General features: G+C 43.6%; 2 protein-coding genes across 2 annotated transcripts in view; one reads left to right on the forward strand and one right to left on the reverse strand.

Annotated features, from left to right (window-relative positions):
• Positions 1 to 230: 230 nt before the first annotated feature.
• T265_02444 (hypothetical protein) lies at positions 231 to 24,029 on the reverse strand (the record flags this gene model as incomplete). The annotated part of the gene is made up of 8 exons (XM_009166693.1): positions 231 to 433; positions 577 to 697; positions 1,419 to 1,610; positions 1,730 to 1,955; positions 2,012 to 2,186; positions 2,316 to 2,493; positions 8,737 to 8,864; positions 23,984 to 24,029. 8 exons carry the CDS (start codon positions 24,027 to 24,029, stop codon positions 231 to 233), a joined length of 1,269 nt encoding a protein of 422 aa, XP_009164957.1.
• The window catches only part of T265_02445 (hypothetical protein), a gene marked incomplete at both ends in the record, with an annotated part of 44,086 nt that continues 20,895 nt past the window's right edge, over positions 876 to 24,066 (forward strand). Inside the window, 5 exons of the mRNA XM_009166694.1 lie at positions 876 to 980; positions 10,439 to 10,543; positions 14,782 to 15,781; positions 19,198 to 19,303; positions 23,259 to 23,456. Coding sequence (XP_009164958.1) covers positions 955 to 980; positions 10,439 to 10,543; positions 14,782 to 15,781; positions 19,198 to 19,303; positions 23,259 to 23,456 — 1,435 coding nt within the window. The remainder of the gene's footprint in view (positions 981 to 10,438; positions 10,544 to 14,781; positions 15,782 to 19,197; positions 19,304 to 23,258; positions 23,457 to 24,066) is intronic.

Below are 24,066 nucleotides of genomic sequence, written 5' to 3' on the forward strand. Positions count from 1 at the left end.
TCCCACGGTACAGTGCGAAGGACCTGTTTGAAAAGAGCTAGTTACCGAAATCCTTCTTGGCATCTTTCCTCTTGATGGCTTCTGGTCCTTCCTCACCATGACAAAGGACTTTGTGGATTCTCCCCCAAATGACATGTGGGCATACTTTCTGTCATCCAAAAGAAGTTACCGGTCCAACGACCACTGTTTGCAGCGTCTACGTCCATTTGGAGGGCACCGTCATTGGAAACTCAGGATTTCAGGTCGTCAGCAAAAGGTAGACCTGAACTTGCAGGAACATTTGGAAAGTCGTGGAAGTATATCAGGAACAGAAGTGGCCTTAAAACGGATCCTTGAGGAACTCCAACGGAGACCGGCGCTGGAGAAGAGAAGTCGAGCCTGTTCCCCATGGGAATGATCTCTCGGATAGGAACGCTTTGTGGAGCAGCAGGACCTACTTTTGAGAATTTGAAAAATATGGCATTCGATATAAGTCACACAAGAACGATTCGAGAGAAATCTGTGTTAAGCTGGAGGTGTCAAGTTGTTGGGAGTAAGACGATCTAGGATAGCTCACTTCAGAAAGCGTCCAAATACTTGCGCGCACGCCAGTGAGGCTTATAGGCCAGTAGCTGCCAGGAGACAGTCGGTCAGCATTTTTGTAAATTGGTGTGACAACCGCTACTTTCCAAGCAGAGGGAAGGTCGCCTTCCTCAAGCTGATGACACATCAGGGACATATCGTAAATTTCGAAAATTTAATTACATTGTGTGAATACTGAGCATCGACTTCGCGAACCTTTGTCTTTCTAATAGCGTGTTTGTTTATTGCACTGTGCCCATTATGAACTGACCCTGAGTAATTGTTTTACTCGATATTTTCGCGACCTTTTGAATGTTGTTTCTAATGACGCCCAGGACAATCTTCAGGCGGTGTTACTCATTGGAATGACAACATGTTGAGTATCTCGCTTGAATGTCAGGGCACAGCCAACCGGACAGGTAAACGCTCATTTCTATGCACTATTTTCTACCATGAGTTTTTAATCGGCTTCGAAACCAATCAGCCGCAAATCATAAGTGATGGCTTACAGTGACCCACGCAACAAGATAATATGCAGCACAAGGAAAACAATTCCGATTCGAGCCACCACTTCCAAGGGAACCTTACTATACCGGGCTCGTTTGAACCCGTTGCCAAGCGTGTAGTTTCCACCCAGTGCCCGTACCTTGTAGGCTACAATCCTATATTTTGCTGCTAAACCAACGCCCGGATTCTCCCGAATAGTATTTTTATGGCGCTGGCCAGCCATAACATTTCAAACTTGAATATCGTACGAACCCTAGGAGATTAACTGACTTCTGGTGAACTAGATAAAAAAAAAGGTTCCTTAGTCGACACCTGTAGATCGGTCTTTTCTTCTTGAGACGCTTGCCTACCAAGGAATGCCTCGGACGTTTGTAAACATAATAGGTTCTTTGTATTCTCAGACTTTTGGGCGTGTGAGTGTGTACGGAGAGCTCTCCAAGAGCTTCCGTACACAAAGTGGTGGCCGTCAGGGATACCCACTCTCTCCATTCCTTTTCAACTTCGTGATCGATGAAATCATGAGACGAACGCTGCAGGGTCTCCTAAATCCCGGTGTTCAAATAGCCTGTGAATAGAACCTTGTCGATCTGGAATATGCAGAAGACGTCGTTCTCATGTTCGAAGAGGAGGAGAAGGTTCAGGTGTTTTTGGATGGACTTACCGGATTCATCCCTTCCTTTGGTATGCACTTTGCACCTACAAGGCATAAGGTCATGCTCGTGGACGTGCAGTCACTGAACACGACACATGCAATCCAGGGATAGGTAATGGCAGTTGTGGAGCGTTTTACGTATGTTGGAGTTTGTACTCGTTTTGATTGTAGTGTGACAGATGAGGTGAACGCACAAATCTGCAAGGCTCGAACCGCGTTTGCTAACTTGAGACACCTATGGCGTCAGAATGGTTTATCCCTGAATCTGAAGGGACGTGTGTATCAAGCTACAGTGCGGGCTGTTTTTGTTGTATGGTTGTGAGACTTGGCCTATTCGAGCAGCGGAAGTGAGACGTTTTCAGGCATCCTTCCAGGATGGGGATCGCGTGATCCTCGCTGTGCCTGGTTGGAGACACTACAAGATATGGCTGCCGACAGATGTCAGTGGCGTTCTTGTTTTCAGTTTCTATTCAGATCGTCTGAGTGAATGTCTGGAGGTATAGGCACCTTGGAATGTTTGTGGTAAGCTAGCACTAAGTCCCTCCCTCATCCAGCTTTACTCTTTTCTTTACAATAAGGCCTTCAAATTAATCACGGTTGTACGGCAGTGAAGCATCTGTGTTGAACGCTGATGTCATGCTGTCAATGATGATGATGACCTGTAGACTATGATGGGAAAACATTTGATGGGGATTAATGACTGTCATCGAAGCACACCACACCGTGACTCCCCACTGCACCTTTCCCAAAGTGTTTGGGTTTAGGTTGGTGGTCTAGATGATTATGTCTGAGTCCATTGCACTGGAGTTATCCGGTAAGATAAATTGGAACTGATGTGTATGGAGCTTCACATTTCCACCCCAACTTACGTGTGTCTAGGCTGATTGAAAGACTCTTGTCTAGTATCGCAGTAACTGATGGTGAAGTGACCAAGCTCTGCTAATCCCTCCTATTTTAAAGCTTTATTCAAGTGTGTTGACTCGGTTGTTTGGTGATAAAGTGCTAGCGTCCTCCTAAGGTGTTGCTGTCGATGATGATGGTGATATTGCTACCACCGATATTCAGGGTCAAGCCGGTGCCTTCAGCTGCGGGTTATCTCCACCAGGACAGACCCTACCAGATTGGTGCTCACCTTGTGACAGGCACTTTAAGAAAATCAGGTCCAAACGTACCCACCAGTATGTACAGGCGTACAGGTCCAAGCATATTCAGCGGGAGATTTGGCTGTGTTTGTATAGTCCTCATATCATACTTGCGGCTTGAATCTGTGTGCGCTTTAGCTATAGTACACCCATTTTAGGCACACAAGAAACAATGGTACACCGTATTGCTGCAGCGGTTGTATGAGGCCGAGATGTATCTCCACGCGGCTGTCAAGCTTGCAAAACTTAGTCTCAATACTCATGGCGTAAGTTAACATTTAGCGATTGGATGTGCTTGTGATAATGAGTTTTTGAGGTCTCCACGGACCCAGATTCCCAGATCTTACAACATCCCTTCGCTGGACACGGAATTTCTATTAGTTTGGTAAGTGTATTGGTTCTTAAAGGTGTCAACGTGAATACGCTGACAGTTTGTTTGATTGCAAGGTAGAGTTGGTCACTTGCCAGACACTCTTCAGATCCTGTTGTATTTCAGCGGAATCTGCTAGAGTATCAGCCGGTCGGTACATCTTAGGATGACTGATGCATAACTGACATGTTTAGCTAACTAATTGGAGTTTTCTTATAATACTGATATCATCTGGTACTGAATCTGATACTAGTTATCGAAAATCACCTCCCAGTAAGAACAGTGGTTGATGGAGAAGCAGCAGTCCTTCAAGAAATCTGCTATCCAACTCCTCGAAATTACTTAATGTTGTACTCTTGAAGCACTAGTATCAAGTGATGGCCAACTACCGTGGCAAATTTGACAAAGATGGCATCTGCGTGACAACACGTGTCTGAAGTTCGAACTCACCAGGTGACCATAACAAAATTAGTTATGGGGGAACGCGAAGCGAAAAAATATGCTGTGCACTTGTAAGCAAACCGCTTATCTTAATGTGGCCTAGTAGCATATGCGTTATCTGCTTTTCTATGAGTTTGGTGTCAACTGGCGTAAAGCCGATCTGGAAATTCAATGTTCCGTAATTCAATGGTTAACGTTTATCACTACTTTTGCAGAATGGTTTGCTCGAGGCCATCTTCCATTCGTGGGTTTTAATGTTCTTAAAGTGAACGTGAACAGTGTGAGGTACTGCTAATACACTTGCGAGATGAAAAATGGATAGGTGCAGATCATCTGGTTCCAGAGCTTTGTGTAGGTCTAATTATTGTCAAAGCACAAAAACGTCTTGTTTATTGCAGTAATGGCTGCTTCAGAGGAAGAATGGTTGCGTAAATTATATTGCACTCTTGTCGAGATGGAAATCGACAGGGACTCTTGGTAGCATTAATACACCATATCCTGTCGTACTACACCCAGGTGTGCTCGAGAAGGTAGTCCCACATTGCAGTACCTCCAGCACATATGCGCAGCTTGTCATTTAAAACAGGTGATATTCCAAAAACTACCTTTTGGAAGGATCTATCTTAGTTTCGTATGGTTGTGATTACAGTGGACACAACAAATGCAGACCCTTACCTGACGTTATCAGCCCTCAAGACCCCAGGGATAGAAATAACAAAAACAGCATTTGACGTCATTCTGTATACCTCCGGATTACAAGTTGGGTTCAACATGGGCTCCTAAATTCAAGGCTGTGCATAAATAACCTACTGATGACTCGCAAACCTCGGTTTGAAGTATGGGAGTGTCACAAGTTGACACGTATCACACTTAGTGACTGTAGTAAAACTCTCAGCCGAGTAGATTACACTACGTTAGAATTTATTCCTTGATATTTGTGCTCAATTCCGCATACGCTGAGCTGAGAATCGTTACGTAGGAGCTGAGGAAATTCCAGTGGTGTGTACAACACAGGAATGTTTGCGCAGGGCATTCCCCGAAAACACCCATCTTGTGTTAGCAAGAAACAAACGGCTTAAGACTCATTTGATGTTCTGGAGGAATTCCTCTAGCCGTTTGACTCCCTAAATTTAACATTCATACAATCAGTTGTTCAGTACGAGTATCTAGCCCGTGCGCTTAGGGCGAGAAGTAACTGGAACAGGTACCAAAGCTGGGTTCACAATGATAGCCGGAATTTAAATACCACCCTACAGGTAGTATGTACGCTTAACGCGAAAAAAGCAGTTTCAAATTCTTGTTCGAGGTCGTCTAACAGTATCCATTTGACCCCAGTTGCGCGTGTCATAACAGTAAGACGGCATAATAACAGTTTGAAATTTCAGCGGACAGACGTCCTGTTGCATGTCTACAAAGAAGAGACTTAGGTCTGGAATGGAATTCCACCATGTATGCTAGCCCACGAAAGGACCACCAGATCGGTGTTTCGTCGGACTCACTGGGGCTTCTTCGGGAGATAGGCCTTGTTACCCGTATCGTTTTGATTGGTGGGGAAGAACAAAGAAGGACATCTGCTTTCTACCTTTTGAAAACCAGAATTGGAATCAGAATTTTACCTTCTTTAAGATATGGAAAATCAATTATCTCTCACCGAATTGTGTTGAGGAAAGTAAGGTGAACCCTTTGGTGAAACCGAACGAATCGGATAAGACCCGCAGGAGGCGGAAAACGTCTGTTAACTGCATGCGCTGATGATCGAACCACGAGGTGCTACCACTGCAGTAGGTAGTTGGTCTCTTCTGGCGTTTGGTCGCGCTTCACACTTAGTGAGGTGTTACAGAAGTGTTCACCCAGTTTTTGTGAACCCGCAAAGGCTGCATGACTGCGCTTTCCGTGCACCTATTTCACTAAGATTTCATGTTGGGGAAGTTTCACAATACAGTTTCCACCGTCATCAATCTCAGGTCACCTACGTTGAATGGATGCTTCTTTTTATTGGTCATATGCTCTAAGTTGGGTGGCGACTGTGCTATAGGAGGCGTTTGCAATTCGAAACAGGCAAATGGCCTCCATATTGGTGTAGCAGCGTGGGAAGATAAATGAATCTAGTTCCCTTTGTGAGATAAAGCCTCTCGATTTGTTGGTATTTATCCTTAAATAATTATCAACAAGTATGAATTTTGCCTTCATTCAACGTTCGGTCAAACCAGTACCCTCGGTAATGTATCCTCTGTTCGGAGCTATATCATTCAGGCGATATTTGAACGTAGCGCTGTTCTGATTGCTGTGTGAATGTGGATCACTTCAGAACAATAGTCGTTTAGCTTCGGTGCCCTTTTTATATGTAGTTATCCACCAGTTCGAAGGAAGCAACTGAGATGAGAGTTCCAGCTATCTGAAGACTGGACAGGAGCAACATAGAGGTCATGTTGAGTGGAACCAACATATCGTTTAGTTAGTTGCTTTGCGTCTTAACAGGAGCTGATCTAACCCAATACATAAGCCTCCCCTCCTGAAACAGGCTTGCAGGAGTAAAGTGTGCGATGGATAGGTGCTGACACTAAGAAACTTCCACCAGAAGTTGAGACGCAGGTGCCTACTCTTCGGCGCCACGGAACATCTGTAGGATCGCGGGACCCTCTGGCACCCGGTCTTACCGCTACATTTTTGGGCCATCGGCATACGTTTAAGAGAAACTGATATTGTACTCCATTAAATTGGGATGTTTTTTTAATGGAGTAAGTCCGGTAACTTGAATCCAGTTTGCTATCGGGCTTGGAGTGTACTTCTATTTAATGGGACTCTGTAGACTGAAATTGTCGTCTCTTTCCTAAATAAATTATAGAATAGGCAGCCTATACGTTGAAAATGTTAGTGCGAATCTTTCTAAATAAAGGTAAATTATTTTGTTTACAGTAGTGGAAGGTTTTTTTATCTTCTAAACGTCAACTGAAGCTGTGTAATCCACGAGTTCCTGTCTTAACCAAAGTCTCAGAAGCAATTCGGGTAAATTTATGACCCGAATTTAGGTGGGTAATGATACTTATGCATGTTCTCTGGACCGAAAAGCAAAGGATTTTGCGATCGTACCCTCCGTTCTCTAATAAGGGCTAAGCGAATGACTAATTGATGGAATGACTTCACAATTTCCTTCAAGTGAAACTTCCAGTAAGAGGGTTTTTGATTTATTTTTTTAGCAAACTGCCAACGTCCCTCGTAAAGCTTGGCGATATCCTTTCCTACACTTAGGCATGACCTACCCGAATTCCTTGGTTTTGAAAATTAAAATGGATGAACTACATTATACAGGGAAGTTCACATGTAGTTTGTTTATCAGAAAGCTAGCTATATCAAAATACCGTGGATGCTGAGGTGATACTTAAGGTGGTTCTTGAGGAGCACTCCATTCGCCGGCGCTATAAACTTTGGACCAAATGTGGGATGTAGGATAGAGGTTAGCATTAGATAAACGACTGGGAATCTAGTTTGAAACCAATGACGTAAAACTGTGTGTATTGACAAGAGTATTCTCTTGGTGTTGAGATGCTAGTGAACAGATCAGGTCGATGAGACACCCTACGAATTTTGTAGCAATATCACTTCGGTTGATTTTATCTGCCGAATCGCCAAGTTAGATTGAGGTGACACTGAGGTGTGGTTTTTAAGCAAAGTGATCGATTACATCAATTAGCATACACCTAAAATAAAATAACCGTTCGAAACAGAATCGTTTGATATTACCTCTTGTATTGTGCAGTGGACCTATCTTAGAAGATTCCACCTTCCAGGATATACCAACCTTTATTACTTCCTACAGGTCTTCTCCCAAACAAGAGACGACAGCACTCGGTGATCGTGTTGTACAGAAAACAGTGAGGCGTACAATGAGTAGTCATGTCCAAACTCTTAAGTTGCAGCTACCTTTCAGATGTATACGTTTAGATTTATAAACTCCACAGCCCAACATAAAGAGAGTGAATTTTGCAACGTTAGGTTTGGTTATCTCTGACTTACCGGTTCCACAACTTTCTTAAGGCGAAAGACAACCACGTGTACTTTTGTCACTGGGTGGCGCAGGACTACCGCATCTAGGATCTCAATCAAGTGATGTATTGCAATCGAGTTCTCCTTCCTGTCCTGACGATAAGTGCACATGTTTCATACACCAAAACAAATTCGATTGTGACGCCCTAAAATATTACACTGGTTTTGGTCAGTTCTGTGAATAAGTGGAAGTGTCAACCATTGAATTTTATCAGAGCGCCTTTTGCATTTGAAGCTCATCCATGAAACGCTGCTCCACATTGAGATTCAAGCAGATATTCAACGCAACTTAACCGAGAAGTACTTTTCGCAAGTCAGTCATGGATCGCAGATTGGTAGATTTCACGGAACGTCCGATAAAATCCGTCGTTTATTTGTTTGCTGCCTAATCTGTACCTAAATGTGTATTTGGGTTGAGTTGAATTGGGTTTCTAGTGATGCGCTACAATGAAGCATCCCGTTTGTTCCTTGTAAGTGGTAAACGAGTGAGGTTCAAATACATGGCGGTCGTGATTTACTGAAGCCCAAATAATACAGGCGTTAAAGTGGTGCATAGTCTGAGCTATGCTAATACGTAAGGTAAGTCCTGATATATACAGGATCTCCGCACACTGGACGGGATGTAGTAGCAAAAACAAACGGTTAGTTGCGTCTGCAGGTTGTAGTTAATGGTAGCTAAAACAGTGTATCCGAACATTTATAATGACGTGCTGATTTGGATTCGATGTTTGAACGGTGTAACGGAAAACTGGCTGGGAATTATCCGAGAAATAAAATTCATTTTTCTACTCATCATCGTTACTTTTGAAAGCAAGACGATCATGAAATAGAGCAAGAATCAGCTGCATCAGAGCACTCGCTAGTCTGGAACTGGCCACCTAGCGGTAAGTCTAGTTTGTTGACCCACGTAGTTCACGTAACACCTACTGAATCACACGATTTGTAATAGCCCAGAAGGAATCAAAAGAAAGCTGTAGGGTGATCGGAAAACTTCCACTAGTAAACTTGGTCTCACTCACCCGGTAAACAGTTCTTGGCGTATCACGTCGCGGATCGCGGCTTTTGAAGCAGAAAAGTTTGGAGCGCATTGTAGCTGTTAGTTTGTATAGCAGCTCTACTGCAAACGGTGCAGCAATACTTTGCACCCCTAAAACTGTAAGCATATGAAGTCAGTTTTAAAAAATCGCCATCCAGGTTGCGTATTACTCTGGTTTCTTGTACATACATTGATAAATCGTATGAAATGCTATTGTGTTCCAGTAGTCTCGTTTTGTCCGATTTTCCCCTGGAAAAATTCTTCATTATGCTACGGCAAGTTAGAGGCTTGACTAGAGTCCTGAAGCAGGGTTATTTCCGCCCACCGACGATATCTAGTTGGCTGTGGTTGCATGAAAACATTACACCCGAGAAGAGGATTCGCATATCAGATGACTGTTCTTTTGTAACGGCAACGTTTGGAATTATGTTGATGATGTGCTTATGAAAGCCATGTAAGGCGAATAGTTAACAAGTACGAGAGTGCTTCCCATATATCTTGTCTACACTGTTCCAAAGCTCTTTTCAAAGTGCTGCATTGTTGTCCCTGAGACTAGTTTAGTGAAGGAAAACATCATTTGGTGCCCTGTGTTTATTTGCTGTCAACCTAACTGGATAAGCTCGATTATGTCACGGAGCAATATGATTGATTGTGAAGATTGCATTTACTACCCAGCCAGATTCGTGTTCAGATTTATCAGTGAGTACGAATGTATCTTGCTTATTCGGAATGTTAGTGGACAATTCGGAAAACACCATTACTTCCCATCACCCGATAAAAGGTCACATAATTCACGGGAATCTCGGCAACAGTGTATCTGAGTCTTTTGTTTCCACATAACTGTCAATGTATTTGGCTATCCAGCTTTCGAGTGGGCTGATAACGTAGAGGAATGGTATCATCTAATATGATAGCCTTCCAGTGATGCTCTGAGGATGCCCTTCATTTGTAATATGTGTTGATGTATTTCACAGTTCCGTCCTCCAATTCCTTGGTAGTATCAGCCTGTTGAATATGTGTATGTGGGCGTCCTGTCACTCAGTAAAAATAAGATATAGTGCACTGTATCCTTAAAATATGCTTAACGCCTGGAACTGCAAAGTGCTTCTTTGGTACGTACAGGTCCATTGGGCAGTATAAACCATTTAGTTATAATCTTTTTCCATACTGACGGTCACCAAGCTTAGCAGTTGGTTTGCAAACGTTTCGTTCCCAGTTGGGGAGACATCGACTGATCAACCAGCAGTAAGCACACCCACGTCACCAATATTTCGACACCTCCTTTTTCTTACTACCGATCGAAACGAATGATGGTAACTGGTTGAATTTCGCACTCCCACGAATGCGTCAAACTTGGCTGTTGGTATTTGCCTGCAAACAGTTGCGTGCTAAAAGGTTAAGCACTCATCCAAGATAGTGGACCTTCAACACAATGTCGTCAGTTCGTAATATTAATGACTCAGTAATCTACTTCTACTCGGTACCTTCTTCTGACTGTTCGATAGCCAAAAGAATACAAAATTACCAAACTATGAGAGCAATGAACCTCATTCTTACCGTGTATCCATAGGTTGAAATGGTTGGCGACTGCATACAGAGTACCTTCATAATTTATGACCTTGAAATCACCTGGAGTTAGTTATCAGCTGATCAGTACTGCATGCATTGTTGTTGTTTTTACCCAGTCTCTTATCATCCAACAAGGAGGCAAAGCGAAAGAAAACTAGATTCAACTGGCAGTCCCAACGTCACTCACAAAGCCCTCAGGAAGTCAAAGGAAGTGAAGTCCGGTAAGTTTCAACTCTTTATGTTTGCAGTCCTGAAGTTGGTTTTTTAACGGCTACTTTAGTGTCCTTCTCAGTCCCTTTAAGTTATGCTGACCCTACCGAAACACTGAACCAAGCAAATCGTTCTTGATTTACTGTATTCATCATATTTCATGGCGGGTGGATAAACCTCGGAGTATTCCCAACAATGTAATGCAGTAATACCGGTCGTCAAATCACTTGTCCAAACTATGGACCTCTAGCATCCTTTTACTGAACAGCTGCCGTGCCGTTCACAAAACTACAGAGGGTCGAAGTGCTATCAGGTTGTTAAAGCCTAAACAATACAAGTGAGAAAGCCTGAGGAGATTCGGACCAGAACCTACGTTCCAGCCGGCCGATTGTGCCATATACACCCAAAGCGTCACCACAGCAGAATATCCTTGTGTGCGTACTGCATGATATACTGTCCCAAGTTTGTGCAGTTCCCCGTGGTAACAAAACTTTTCGCTTGACTCTGCTCTGTATACGTTAACCGGGAGGCGGAAAAGGTGTTCACGATTTCTCTTCAAGCCGATAGCTGAGTTACGTCAAACCAAATAAGTATTGAGTTGCACAGCGTAACGAAATCATGCTTGTTGCAGATTGTTGTTTACTCTGTATCATGAATAATTGTTTGAATTGTTCAGAAAAGTTTAAATCAATGCCAGGAGAATACCGAACCTAATTGAAGCGAAATGGCGGCATCCGAATGGTACAAGCGTTGGAAGGACGTGTTGAGCGAGTAAAAGAGTTTCACCACATAGTGTTTGTGGTGAGTGGGTCGCGGACCGTCAGAAGGTCATTGGTTCTGTCGATCGCCACCAATAAGATGGACGACATACAATACTCATCACCAGTGTACCGGGTTTTCCGACTCGTGTTAGCCCTCGCGATAGTATACTCTATCGAGTTTTGCGGATTCCAGCTTGTTAGTTCTGGGGGAGCCAAAAGAATGGCAATGCTCCCTTCTATGGCCAGTATAGGACAATCGATCGTCAAGCTAATAGGTGTCAGTGCCATCAGTCGTGATACTTCACTATCCCACCACGCCAACAGGATCTTAATCAAGTTTTGTCGATAGTTTTACTTGGTGAAATTCTGGAATATTTCTCACAGGTACAGTGCTACAGGACAGGATGAAGCAACATTTCACTCATTCCCGATCCACTCAGCTGAGCCAACTCAAATGAATGAGGTTTCGGCTACCTGGTCGAACTGCGAAAAAAGCGTTCAGCATCTTTGGCCTGAGGGTAGACAGGGGCTACTACTGGACATCTATCGCCGGCTGAAGTTCGATTAGCATCTGCTTGTTGAGTTGTGAGTTAGTTTAGACTCCATAAACACTAGGTCCGTTTGATCTGTTCTTACCGACTTTCCGTAAGGTAGTTACCCTTAGTGCATCCCTTCGATGCTTGGTAAGAACCGACTTCGAGTGCAACAGCAATTGGTTCATGATCTCCTCCCTTTGTGATTGACTAGCTGATTTGCTGGACACATGCGCTCACTAATTGAACCACAGGAGGTTCGCTCAGTGTCGAATGTGGTGCTACGTGCAAGACGCTGATGCAGATTAACATCAAGGAACAAAATTTATTGGTCAACATATAGCGGCCATGTAAATACCATTAGGAGACGTGGCAGTGAACGCCATCATTAACCTTTTCACATTAAAGCGGTGATGTAATCCATCAGCTTTTCTAATTTTTACCGAGATGCCGCATTTTCCGAATGTAAATAGTGCTCTCTGATAAATGCCATTTGACTTGCTACTTGAATGGGAGTGGGTAGTCAGACAGCAGACCAGTAATTGGATGGGCGCTAGTACCATCATCTGATTGCATGGCAGATGTAAGCAGATGTCGGTTGGATGTTAGAGACAGACTACTTTCGTGGTGTTTCGGATTTGGTAGGCTTGTCTGATTCCCCTCAGGTATGTGGGCTAGAAAGGCGCATCGACCCAAAGGGTTGTGCTTCACATCGTACGTTTACCTCAAATGACGGGCTCATGTTCGAGCATGGAGCTGTTTTTCGGGGAGCTCTTGAGGCTTGTGCAGACGGTCCCTCTGTCAATTGTCGGGTTTTCCAATGATTAAATCTTTCCAAACTTACCCGAGTGTCACGATGAGGTATTTTTTGCTGCCCAGCAAATCGGGTCCGCGCATAAGTTGCTTCTGGGTGAGATTGTCGGCCACTCGCTTTACATGGCCTATCGAGCGTGACTGGCTATGTCTCAGGGTGTACTCAATTCTATTGATGGTGGCTTGTTTGAAAATTTCAGTTTCTAAGACTCAGTTTGACTGCTCTGTCTGTGGGCAGGTAGTGTAAGTGGAATACGTTAGTCTTCCGAATGTGCCGTCGGCAGAGCGTTCATATTTAAGTACTCTGCAGTAGTGAAGACAGAAGTCCTCGCATCAAGATATTCCACAACCATCAATCTGGATGCAAAGTGTCTTTTATTGTGATGCCGTTGCAAGCCAAGCACAAGCACACTAGGAATATCCTATATTAAGGCTAAAACGAAATACCGTGGTTATGCGCTGCAATTTAGAATGTGGGGATAATGCAGTGTGCGAATTTTCGATTACTGGGGCTTCACTTTGTTTGTTGAACATCTTAGTACATTCCATACACTACTGAATTGGTACGCTATCTTCGGAAACGCTCCTGCACCAATCGTAGTTAGACAGAGACTGAACAAAGTAGGAGCCAGACCTCATCCCTTTTATGGATTCGAACTCGGCAGGTGCTTTGGAAAGGTACGTTTTGACGGAGGCGTGAGGTTGGAGCAGCTTAAATCTTTCTGGATTGGGTAATGATTCGCAATGTATCCCTCAAACAACTAACAAACTTTCAAACATATTGAACTTTCTGCTGATCCGATATGCTGGAAGTATTGGAATTACTGCATCTTATGTCAATCGTTTTCTTTAGGTGCTCTATAGGACCGTGTATGACTTCGTCGATCTGCATGATGTGAGGTCTATTGGATCTTTCAATTTACCATTGTTTTTTCAGCAGTTGTAGATGATCAGGCGTTTGGTAATCTCACTGCCACTACTCTCTGGAGCTGGTGCATCTGACGGATGCTGGATCGCCTTGACGAATATCGTTTTTTATTGACTAGGTGGAATATAAGTTCATTATTCTCTCATGATCAGCCTTCGGAATCAGACGGTGTGCACCGTAAACATCTTAACATATTCTTTGATTTTAGTACACTCTTCCTCCACTGTTTGTGGAGCCGTTGTGATGATTTGTGATTTGTAGTCGACACTCGTCCTGTGGTCAAGTCCACCAGGTGCTCGCTACTGAATCTGTTTAACAATACATTTGCTGTACGACGAGGGAGCTTCAGTCGCACTCTGAATCACATCTGTGCATGGTTGGTGTTGCGGTCTGCATTGCACGTCACCCTCCATAGCATCCATTTGTCGGACAGTGGATGTCCACGTCCACTTCTTGGACGCAGTAGTTGCTTTTTCAATACACTAAACCTTGTATTTGGGATGACAAGTTCCGTCGGACACATGGTAAGCATGCGGTTCCCATCAACATTCCTGACTCGATTTCCAAACATCCCGATCACTTTTAGTGTTTGTTTGCCACAACCGACTGGGGTGCTAAGGTCAGTCATCAAGAAGAGACGATCAGTTGACTGAATGTAGTCTACGACAGTTGATCGTCCGCTGTAGGATTTTTCTGCTCAGCTACTCCATGGGATATAATTCGTAGGAAGACGTCATCTTTATGGTCTATTCCCATTATCCTAGGAAAAACGGATTCCAGTTGAATATCTATCGTACGTACGATATTGTACCGCAGTATATGATACATATCACCCTATATACACAGTAGATGGTATAAAATGTAAGATCTAGTTTTCCGCACGGATAATATCGACAGTGCAACTAATTGATTGATGCCGTGCGCTCTTTGTTTAATCTGCTTATCTTGGTGTATTTATTCTTTTGCTTAATTAACGGTCGGGGATGTCAGAACACCAGACCGATCAAATGCGTCAGAATGCAGTGCTAGATTTTTCGTCTAACCAGCCGTCGTTTGCCATGGACTAATTTTGGGACAGTCATTCTGTAGCAACATGTCTGTTGACCAAATGGCCATTGTACAATTTGTCAAGAGTAATAAGATGCCCAATTGATTGCAACTGTTATTTTAGACCATGTTCTCCTACGAAACATTTTTATTTCCGTGTTTACTAGTCCACCAGCCACCACAGCGCCTGTAGCTTCCAGTTCAGAGGACAACGGTGTGTCCGTGCTGATGACCGTTGGAATATCAGGCTTGGGAATTCATCAGCCAACTCGTCAACCAAAAACCAAGGGCAGTTTTTCTTCAGCACAACTTGGCAGTGAAAAAGGAGACGCCACCACGGCGACGCGGTTTGGTACCTTCTTTGGTTCTTTTCCAAGAAATGGGATCAAAAGATCCTCCTCAATATTCGTTAAAAGGCGTGGTAATAATGGAGCGGCGGCGTACAAGAACCCTTCTTTGGCACAACAGTGTCTTCGAACGGGAGTTGTTAGCGGTACAAATCTTCGACTTGCTCGCACTGCTACAAGCACCAACCATTCTGATCCATCCAGGTTGACCATTAGCCAATCTCCACAGACTGAGGACCAACCTACTTCAGTATCGGGTTTCGAAGAAGAAACTGTTCTGATTGAACGTGAACCAAGCAAGGAATCTGTCGTATCCGCTTGGCTTTTGCAGTGCAACAATGCTTCATTGTCACTGGACGATACCGAAGACGCAGTGAAAGAACCTCAGTATTCTATCAAAAACGTGAAACTATTTGATGTACCAGAGGACCGAGCTCAGTTGTTTGGAAGCTCTGTGGAATCCGCTCCAGGAGCAAGTGAATCCGAACTGCAGGAGGTAACACCTAAGCGGTTTCTTTATCCGACTGACGTAACAATCCGATTCGCCGACCCGGTTCCTAGTAAACTGACGGAATCCAAGAATTTCGTTAAAAGTGCACGGTTTACTCCCACTACTGGGAAGGAACTGCGTAGAGACGAGACCCAAACCACCCACTTCTTGGATTCACACCCAGTCCGGACCGCGGCACTTCATTCTGTACAAAACGCTGAATCCTCTCAGTCTTGTGAAGATGACCCAAACGATCACATTGAGGAAAATGCCAACCACATAACTGATTGGGCCAGTGTATCTTCATCCGAATGGGGTGATGAAATGTGTGTGAGTTTCTTACTTTCACTTGCAAAATAAGTGGGACTGTTTAATTTGTGAGTCTGAAAAAACCGGATATTTCGAATCTTTAATACACACATACTGGTGTGTATGATTTAAATGTGTGGAGTTTGGAAATTGCAGATTTCAGCAATCAGTATTTCGCTCCACCTTTCTGACCTTTAAGACCTCCTCAACCCACTTATATTACGTGATCCATTGACCCTGTGCTTAGTGAATGGTTGTACATAGCAGTAAAAAGTTAGCTGGTGAGGCCGTACACTGACATCAATGTACTATCCGTCATCCGAAGTGGACCTTCATGTCAGTGTTCGTCAAACCACTGCTCAGAGGCCTGATGGTGAGACTACACATAGTGGCGAGCACCGTAACCTATTACTCAGTACCGTTTAACATTGCCTTCTTCTAATGCCGATTTTGACGCTTCATCCTAATGCCATACTCCGCTCCGACGTACTATCTGGTGGGGCTGCCCATTTATGCACTTCTCATATGGCAATAAGTAGTGTGTTAGAATATAGATTGGCACTGGTTTTGTAATGCCATGAAATAACACCAGTGTCTGACGTGTACTAAGATGAAAACACAACAGTCGTTGACTTTTAACTATCCTCAGTTCGTGTGAATAACGGCGACCGGATCCTACCGATCCACACGTTGTGTCGGGTTTCATAACTGTGGCAGCGCTGGATAAAGTGTGACCTGTCCGGGTGACCCACTTATTTTTAGCATAGCGCTGTAGCACTGATATATATGTGGGTTGGGCTAATTATAGACGAATGTGTGTTAACTAAGATGGATCTGTTATGCGGTTCCCGTGTGAATAAATTTAAATTCTACCCATTGGTTTCTGCCCTCAAAATCGATCATCAAATTTCAACCGTCGGACAAAGTCTTGGTTGTTTTGAATGGGCGTCGTTAAAGTAATGTCAAGCGTTGGTTCGACTATCATCGGTCGGCCAAGCATCCTCATATCCACCTATCGTTAGAACTAGCTTCATTAGGATTCGTATTGTGTTTCAGTCATTTTATTCACCACTTACCCTCCCATCACATGGTCATTTCCGTTTGACTTGGTCGGGACATAACCAAACGAAACGCCCGATATCTTGCGTTGGGCGTGGCAATCAATAGATGATGATCAATGAAGCATGCATTTTCACCTTGTTTTCACATCTTGCGGCCTGAAGCGTTGAATAAGTCCCTATGTAGAAGTTGAGTTCTGCAGGTCTTATCTGACTCTTTTTACCTGTGTCTCCTTGCCATCCCGGCCAGCACTTTTAAATGTATGACGCTGAAATATGGCTTATTCTTTCGACAAAGTTTTACCGAAATATATTTTCCAGAATATGAGTATTTCTGTCAACCCTTAGGTTTATTTCTTCAGTGCTTGTCAGTATCTCAACCTCCAACGTTTCCATCTTTAGTTGGCCAGGCTTACACGTTACCCTCATGTTTTTATCGTAGTTTGCTGTTTAAGGGAAGCCACATTGGGTTGTTTATACTGTAAGCTCTACGTATGCGTCTCTTACCGTGTTGCTTCTTTTCACTTGCTCTTCGGTGCCTGACCCGCGCAAGAGGATAAACAAAGTGCATGGGTTTAATTTTAGCTTTTCATGCTTGATGGTTGGCGTTTTGATACAGATTGTTTGGCGTCCCGTATTTTTTCACATTATACAAGTTCCAGACGTCCATTGGTTAGACTGTAGTGATCCATATCTTCAATTACCCTGACGGTGTATTGGTTGAGATGCCTTCCTCACCTTACGTAGGGAGGATGTGTTCAAATCATTTCAATCATTTCATCGTAATAAACCGCAGGCTTCTCGACGGAGACTGATCATCTTATGAGATGTGACTTTGGAACTGAAATATCATTAATCTGCTTCATTAAGTGTTTAGCCATTTTATACCGGTGGTGCTGTTTCCAACGAATGAGTGGTAACTACGGGAAGGACGGCCATGTGTCCTCTATGCAGTCCCATAAAAGCATTCAGCGTATTATGCCCGTTTTAACCATATACTCTGGGATCGGTTCAGTATGACCGTGAATGGAACCGACCGAAACGTCCAACTGATAAATCGTAAACACCATTTGAGTGCACATTTGCTTTTAAATAATCACATATGTTCGGTAAGGTGTATTGGAAACACGACTCAGTTGCACTGACAGATAGGGATTGGCTGTACTTATTCGCCACAGTATTTCTGTCCGACGTTTGGCCCAGCTCTTGATAGTTAATATTTTTGCATTCGTTCTCGGACACGACTACATTCTCAGTATGTGTAAACCTGGCTTACTGCAACGCAGCCGGTCGGAACTGCCGTAACCAAGAAACCTCAGAAAATATCGGAGCCTTTAGATAGTTAAGGCAGTGGATGGTACCATGGATCGTTTTAATGTTCAGGAACGAAAAGTTAAGCCCCGATAGCCACAGCTTATGAGAAGATGTTCACGTTATCTGATGCAAATAGCAAGTAGCGAGCTTTTTCTACCTACAGGAACAGTGATTGTTTATCGAAGTTAAAAGTGTTATCAAAATGCTTGTGTATCATTCAGGTTTAAATGTTTTTTTCTTTTGGGTTCAGTGATTGCCGTTTTATGTTTCTGGTTTAAGTAAGCTCTCACCCATACGCAAAAGTCATATATCCGTAAGCGGTTAGTGCGATGTATTATTCAGAAGCTTTAACGGATCTCAATGCGGTTCTGTTTTATTTTCGGAGGGTGGTCTGACGATATACAACTATCCGAATGACTTGTCCATTTATATATTTGAAGCTGTTGTGACTCCTCGGTGGTTTTTCAACTGATTGGCCTGATTTTTTAGACGGAACTTGATGACATCCCTGGCACTGTGGGCCTTTCTATTTCACCCTATCATTTGAAATATGTTTATCAAAAGATTAGCATATGTTATAGAGAACATTTATAGCTCAACTAGCATAGACGGTCGTCGGTTTGTTCACTGAGTTGGGCAATTTGATTGCATTAACATATCCCCGATCCTGTAACAGATGCTCATTGGGACGTTAAAGCAAGGACCAATACTCCTGATGAAACTGAATCCCTTATTATCCAGTGGCTTTTATCCGATGCCTAACAATAAGACGCAGGGATCTGTCTCAACAGCTTCTGGTTTACTGATTTGCTTTCCAGTCTTGGAGGCTCGGACTGCGTTGTCAAGCCTAGAAGAATAAGCAAACTTGGGTCAGTTTACCAATGGATTACCTGGTAGAACTACAAAGTTTTTGAAAAATTAATCGCATTTCATTTTGATCAGAGCGTGATAATCAAGGAAGAAGGGTTTTTAGAAGAATGTTTTATTTGTAGTGTTTATTCACAGGCCAGACTGACTTACCACCAGATACCTAAACATTGGAATATTTTCACTGTTTGTTCATAGGAATTTGACCGACAACAAGCGAGTCGTGTTCAACAGATGTTCGACCAGATTGATCGCGTGCTGTACGATGGATGTACAACGGGCTGGCCTACAACTGAAGGAACTGGTAAGAAACCGTTTTAAATTATTCTATCTGCAAAAATATTGCATATATCTGTAAGTTTGGATGTCGTCACGAAGGTGCTGAACCTTGCCATGGTGCTTGTGGATGTCGATTCAATGTCTACAGTCTCTCCTACCGGGTTGGCCTTTGGGTAAACGTCTGATAAATGCAGTCTCCTACCCCTACAGTTGGGTTGGGTCAAGTGTGGAACTTAGCTCCCTAAAATTTAGTCTACTAGAGTAGTCTTATCCCAGCGACCGCTGCCTCGAGGCCATGCTTTCGATCCAAAGGCTTTGATTGAGGTCTTTAATTGTCCCTTTGTCTAGGTTTTTGCACTCTGGTAGTATCCCAGCCCACATATATCGATAAAGCTGAAAATTAATAGTACATCCATGCTATACCGGCCTCCGCATGATGGCATGGACTTATTCATTTCATGCAGCAGAACGGATAGGCTGAAACACTTGACCGGTGACACTTTCCACCGTTTTTCATTGTTATCTCTTAACCACCGTTTTGTTGCACTTGTCAATTCTGTAGGCCCCTGCTTTGAGCATCTCAGTCAGGCACCCATGAACTGAAACTTTGCGCACAATCTCTCTGAGTCTCTCTTCCGCATCCGCTATTCGGGCCTTGCTCTCTTCTTGCTATTGTAGCTTTTAACGTGAAAACCTCTAGGCAAATCTGTCAACAAGGTACTCTAACTAATTTCTCAATCGAGATCTGCTGCATATCTGAAAATCGAATACAGGATCCAAGTGCATTTACTGAGCTCTCTATGTAGACGCCACAGACTACTTATTTCGACTGATCTGGCAGCTGCTGCAATAAGTTGAGGCTTTAATTCTCGACTGCACCTCCGAATTTCTCGTTTGATAGAGACTAACACTGAGCGGAATTTTGTGTCCGTTCATGCATCAATAAACTCTAGCACTGATTCGGTGAAAGACGCATTCTGTCGAGAAATAGCCACCCTCTGTCCACCACGAAGAGTTCGGATATAATCATAACAGCCAGAAATTTCAATGCACAGGTAGGACTTTTGAGTTCTCCAAAAGCACACAAAAAACGAAAAATACGATAGTATTGGTAAGCCTGTTTGCAACTCTGTTCTGATCACCAGTTGTTTTCAGCAATACTCGGTTTGGACGCATTGGGTTTCCGCTTACGGCTGAGCTGCCTTGAAGCCAAATTGGCCAGATTGCCTTCATCTACTGATGGTGAGGTTCAGTCTGTGACCGTCGATCGTTTTGAACTACACAAGTTGATTCATTTCGCGCGCCTATCCAGTGAGGATTTTTATTAAATTCTCCACATAAACCTAGTAACGAGCCCTTACTTAGCAACCGAAAGGCTTCAGAGGTCACAATTTAGGCAAACATACCAAAGCCTTCTATGCAATGATTTACAAGTGGCTTATATGGACAGCATTCACCGTAACTGAGATGAGGTAACCATGGCAACACTATTTTGTGGTGTTTTGGAGTGTTTCTAGAAGCCGCTGAATCTCAGAACGGTCAGTATCGCTCCCTGATGCAAAGTCCTCTATACGATCTGGTTCGGAGGACTATTCGGGCAGGTGGTCGACTGTGTATGGATAGGGAACCAGAAGCTTCTAGAAATGGGACGGCTAGTGCGGTTGGGAGTGCACTGAAGCTGTTCCAATGTTATCCATGAAACAGTTCCTAAAAGACCTTTTGAAAGTGAATTAATCAAAGACGATATTGGAAACTTAATACATAATAAAGACCATCGTCTAGACCACTGCGCGTTATTTGACCCTCTGCCATTGTGCCTCTATCTTTCAGTCGACCTGCTCATTTTGTGCCGCGACCACATTTAGATTATTAATGTCTTTAAGGTGCATCGGGCTGCTGGACCAGGGGACTACTCCAGGAATCATTGCGTCCCGCTCTGTCCAGGTTGTTCTTAAATATTTGAGAAGAACAACATGGTCCGAAGACTTGGAGCCAAAGATATCCTGACCGACTGTTCTCAACACAAGGTCTCACAAGGTCACACAAGGTCTCTCACAAGGTCTCACAAGGTCTCACACAAGTCTCACTTCCGTTGTAACACGGTTACTGGGTTCTCTCATATTGTGACGTCAGATGCCAGTCTGAGAGAACCAAGTAGGATTTCGACCTGGCAGAGTGTGCATTGACCATATCTTTGCATTGTGTTCAATGCTCTCGCAGTAGTATCTTTGACCAGGAATTAGAGTTCTTCTTGACCTTCGGCTGTGTGGATTGGTTAGCTTTTCTAAATGTTCTTCGCCAAAGGCGATGCCTTTGAAGCTTCTAAAGGTCACTCTTACCCCATATTTCCATAAAGTCAGTCGGGTCAGGGTGTACGATGAACTGTCCTGAGGCGTTCTCAAAACCATTTGGAGTTTGTCAGGGCTGTTGTCTCTCAAGCTATCGAAATCATGCCTGGGAACATATTAATGGACTTACACAGGGAGAATGACATTGCCTGTTGTGGTGCACAAGCGGGTATTTGGTATTCGAGGAACCACAGTCGTTAGAGAACCAGATAAAACCACATCAAGGTGGTTGGAACATGTTTTATGCATGTCTAGCAATAGTCGTCTTTCCAAGGTATTGTTGCCTAAAGGTTCCGGTGGGGACAAGCCAGAACACTGCAACGTGAAGTGAAAGCAGCTATTGTCAATCAGAGTGCTATGTGATCTCTGTGCCTTACGGGCTGGAGTCCACGTGATCATGTGTGCACGTGTCTGGAAACCCTGCAGGATGACCCATGCAACCGATCCCAGTGGCGTACCTGTTGTCATTTTTCAGCCTTATTGCCTAGCTAAATTTTGCCAAGCCTTGTTCTCTGGGTGTTGATTGGTTCACGGGGATTTCACAAGAAACGCTTGGTCAATCTTGTTGAAAGCATTCTAATTTGACACAATACTGATATGTGTTCATTTCAATTCTATCCAACGGTGTAAACGCCTTTTTCTTAGTCGTCTTCCTCAAGGACAGGGTTTCTTCGCACCAAGTCTTTCAAGAGATGAACTCTTTTTGCCTGCCTTAGCTGTCGATTTGGGAGATTTCGCTTGTCATATGCAGATAGTGCGCCCAATCGCATACAGAAGTATGAGTATTTCAAACATTTTTCATCGGTCGAATCGTGTCTCCTCCACTACATTTCAGGCGTTTTTAAGTGACAAGTTAGGAGAATAACGAAATGAAATCATCATTATTTCTTTATTCCTTGTTGGGAACCGCTGTTTATACAGCTTGGGTTGCAATATAAAGTGGCAACGTCATCCCGATAAATCTTACCACGAACAAAAGTAATGTTGAGCGGATAATGTTAAATTAAACTGTATTCGGAAATTTAACAGTTGGTTGTGCTTGATGTCACAAACTCATAAGTGATGTGTGCATTTCTGCATATATTTTTTCGAATCTTTATTAGGCTTATTTCATTCGTTTTGATTCAGCTACTTGAGGGCAGCCCGGCATGTTAATGCTTACGATTTATAACATCATATCGTGGGAAGTTGTAAGCTGTCTTATTCCTAGAGCTACTAAGCTCTTGTTCACAGGACCATCTCATGCTTTCTGACAAGTTGACGGTAGCAACGAGGCAACAGACAAATGCACACTTTCCGCGAGTCACTGAGCAGGGACTTTTTATCAGTCTTTGGTGGTTTCTGTCTCTGTTGTACACCAGAACGATTTTCGCGCGGCCAAACACATAGCATCGTTATGGCTGGGTACCTCGCAGGGTCAAGGCTAACTTCAGAATTGGCGTGCGAGGATTTGTCAATAGCTCTTTGCATGGAGCCACAGTTGGTGTCAAGCGTCAAATGGAACTCAAGGACAAATAAGTGTTTTTAGGGAAGTAAGCATGTCAGGATTCTTCATTGCTGCCTCGCATGTCATCGTCATTTATTGCCTATTGTTTTCTTATCCTTTCATTTATCTCGAAATTTCCCATGAAGATACGCCTGATAGGTCAACTTCTCCCGCCATGCAGCTGCAGGACGAGTACAACCTCAGCCAACTGGAAGACGAATGTCAAGATTGGTTGCAACGGTTTTTGCATCTCCGTGTAGTTGGAGTAAAAGTCCCGGCAAAGGATGAAACGAGTAGCATTTGCTCCATCACCCGTTCGTCTCAAAGTCCTTGCACGAAGGCCGGTAAGTGTTTCGTTTCACTGCCCTTGATTCTTCCCTGGTGCTATCAGTGGGCTTGTCTCTGATGCCATTTATAGTCATCGTAAGAAGGTAACGCTTGAAAATTCCAGATTTTCCATCTTTTAACTACAACATAGTCTCCATTGTAAAGACCTAGCAAAGTAAAACTGGACGGCAACTGAAGGCCGGTGATGGAAGGTTTATTCTTAGCACAAAAAGAAAAAAGTACAGGCACAATCATAATTGAAGACCATAGCCCTATTTCACAGCTCTCTGAGCAGCCGTACAAACTCAGCTAAAAATCACTGCTGGCTCCGCTCTGGGGCAGAGATGGTGGGCATTGAGTGCTCCAACTAAATCAGTTTCACATCGAGCCTTGTCCATCTTCACTTCCAGACTACATTGTGGTCACTTGTTCCCTGTGACCTTTGTAACAGTTTCCTGTATGTCCATACCAATATTTTCAAATAATGGCGCATTTATCCATCGATTTCTCCAGTTTCCCCATACCGAGAGGACGTTTCACTTACTTTCCTCCGCCACGACAGTCGAAGCCACAAACGGAATGTTATTCATTTAGTCCAAATATCTTGACAGATCGTTCGCGATTTGG

The sequence above is a fragment of the Opisthorchis viverrini genome (genome assembly GCF_000715545.1).
Source record: "Opisthorchis viverrini unplaced genomic scaffold opera_v5_30, whole genome shotgun sequence".
NCBI lineage: Eukaryota > Metazoa > Platyhelminthes > Trematoda > Opisthorchiida > Opisthorchiidae > Opisthorchis > Opisthorchis viverrini.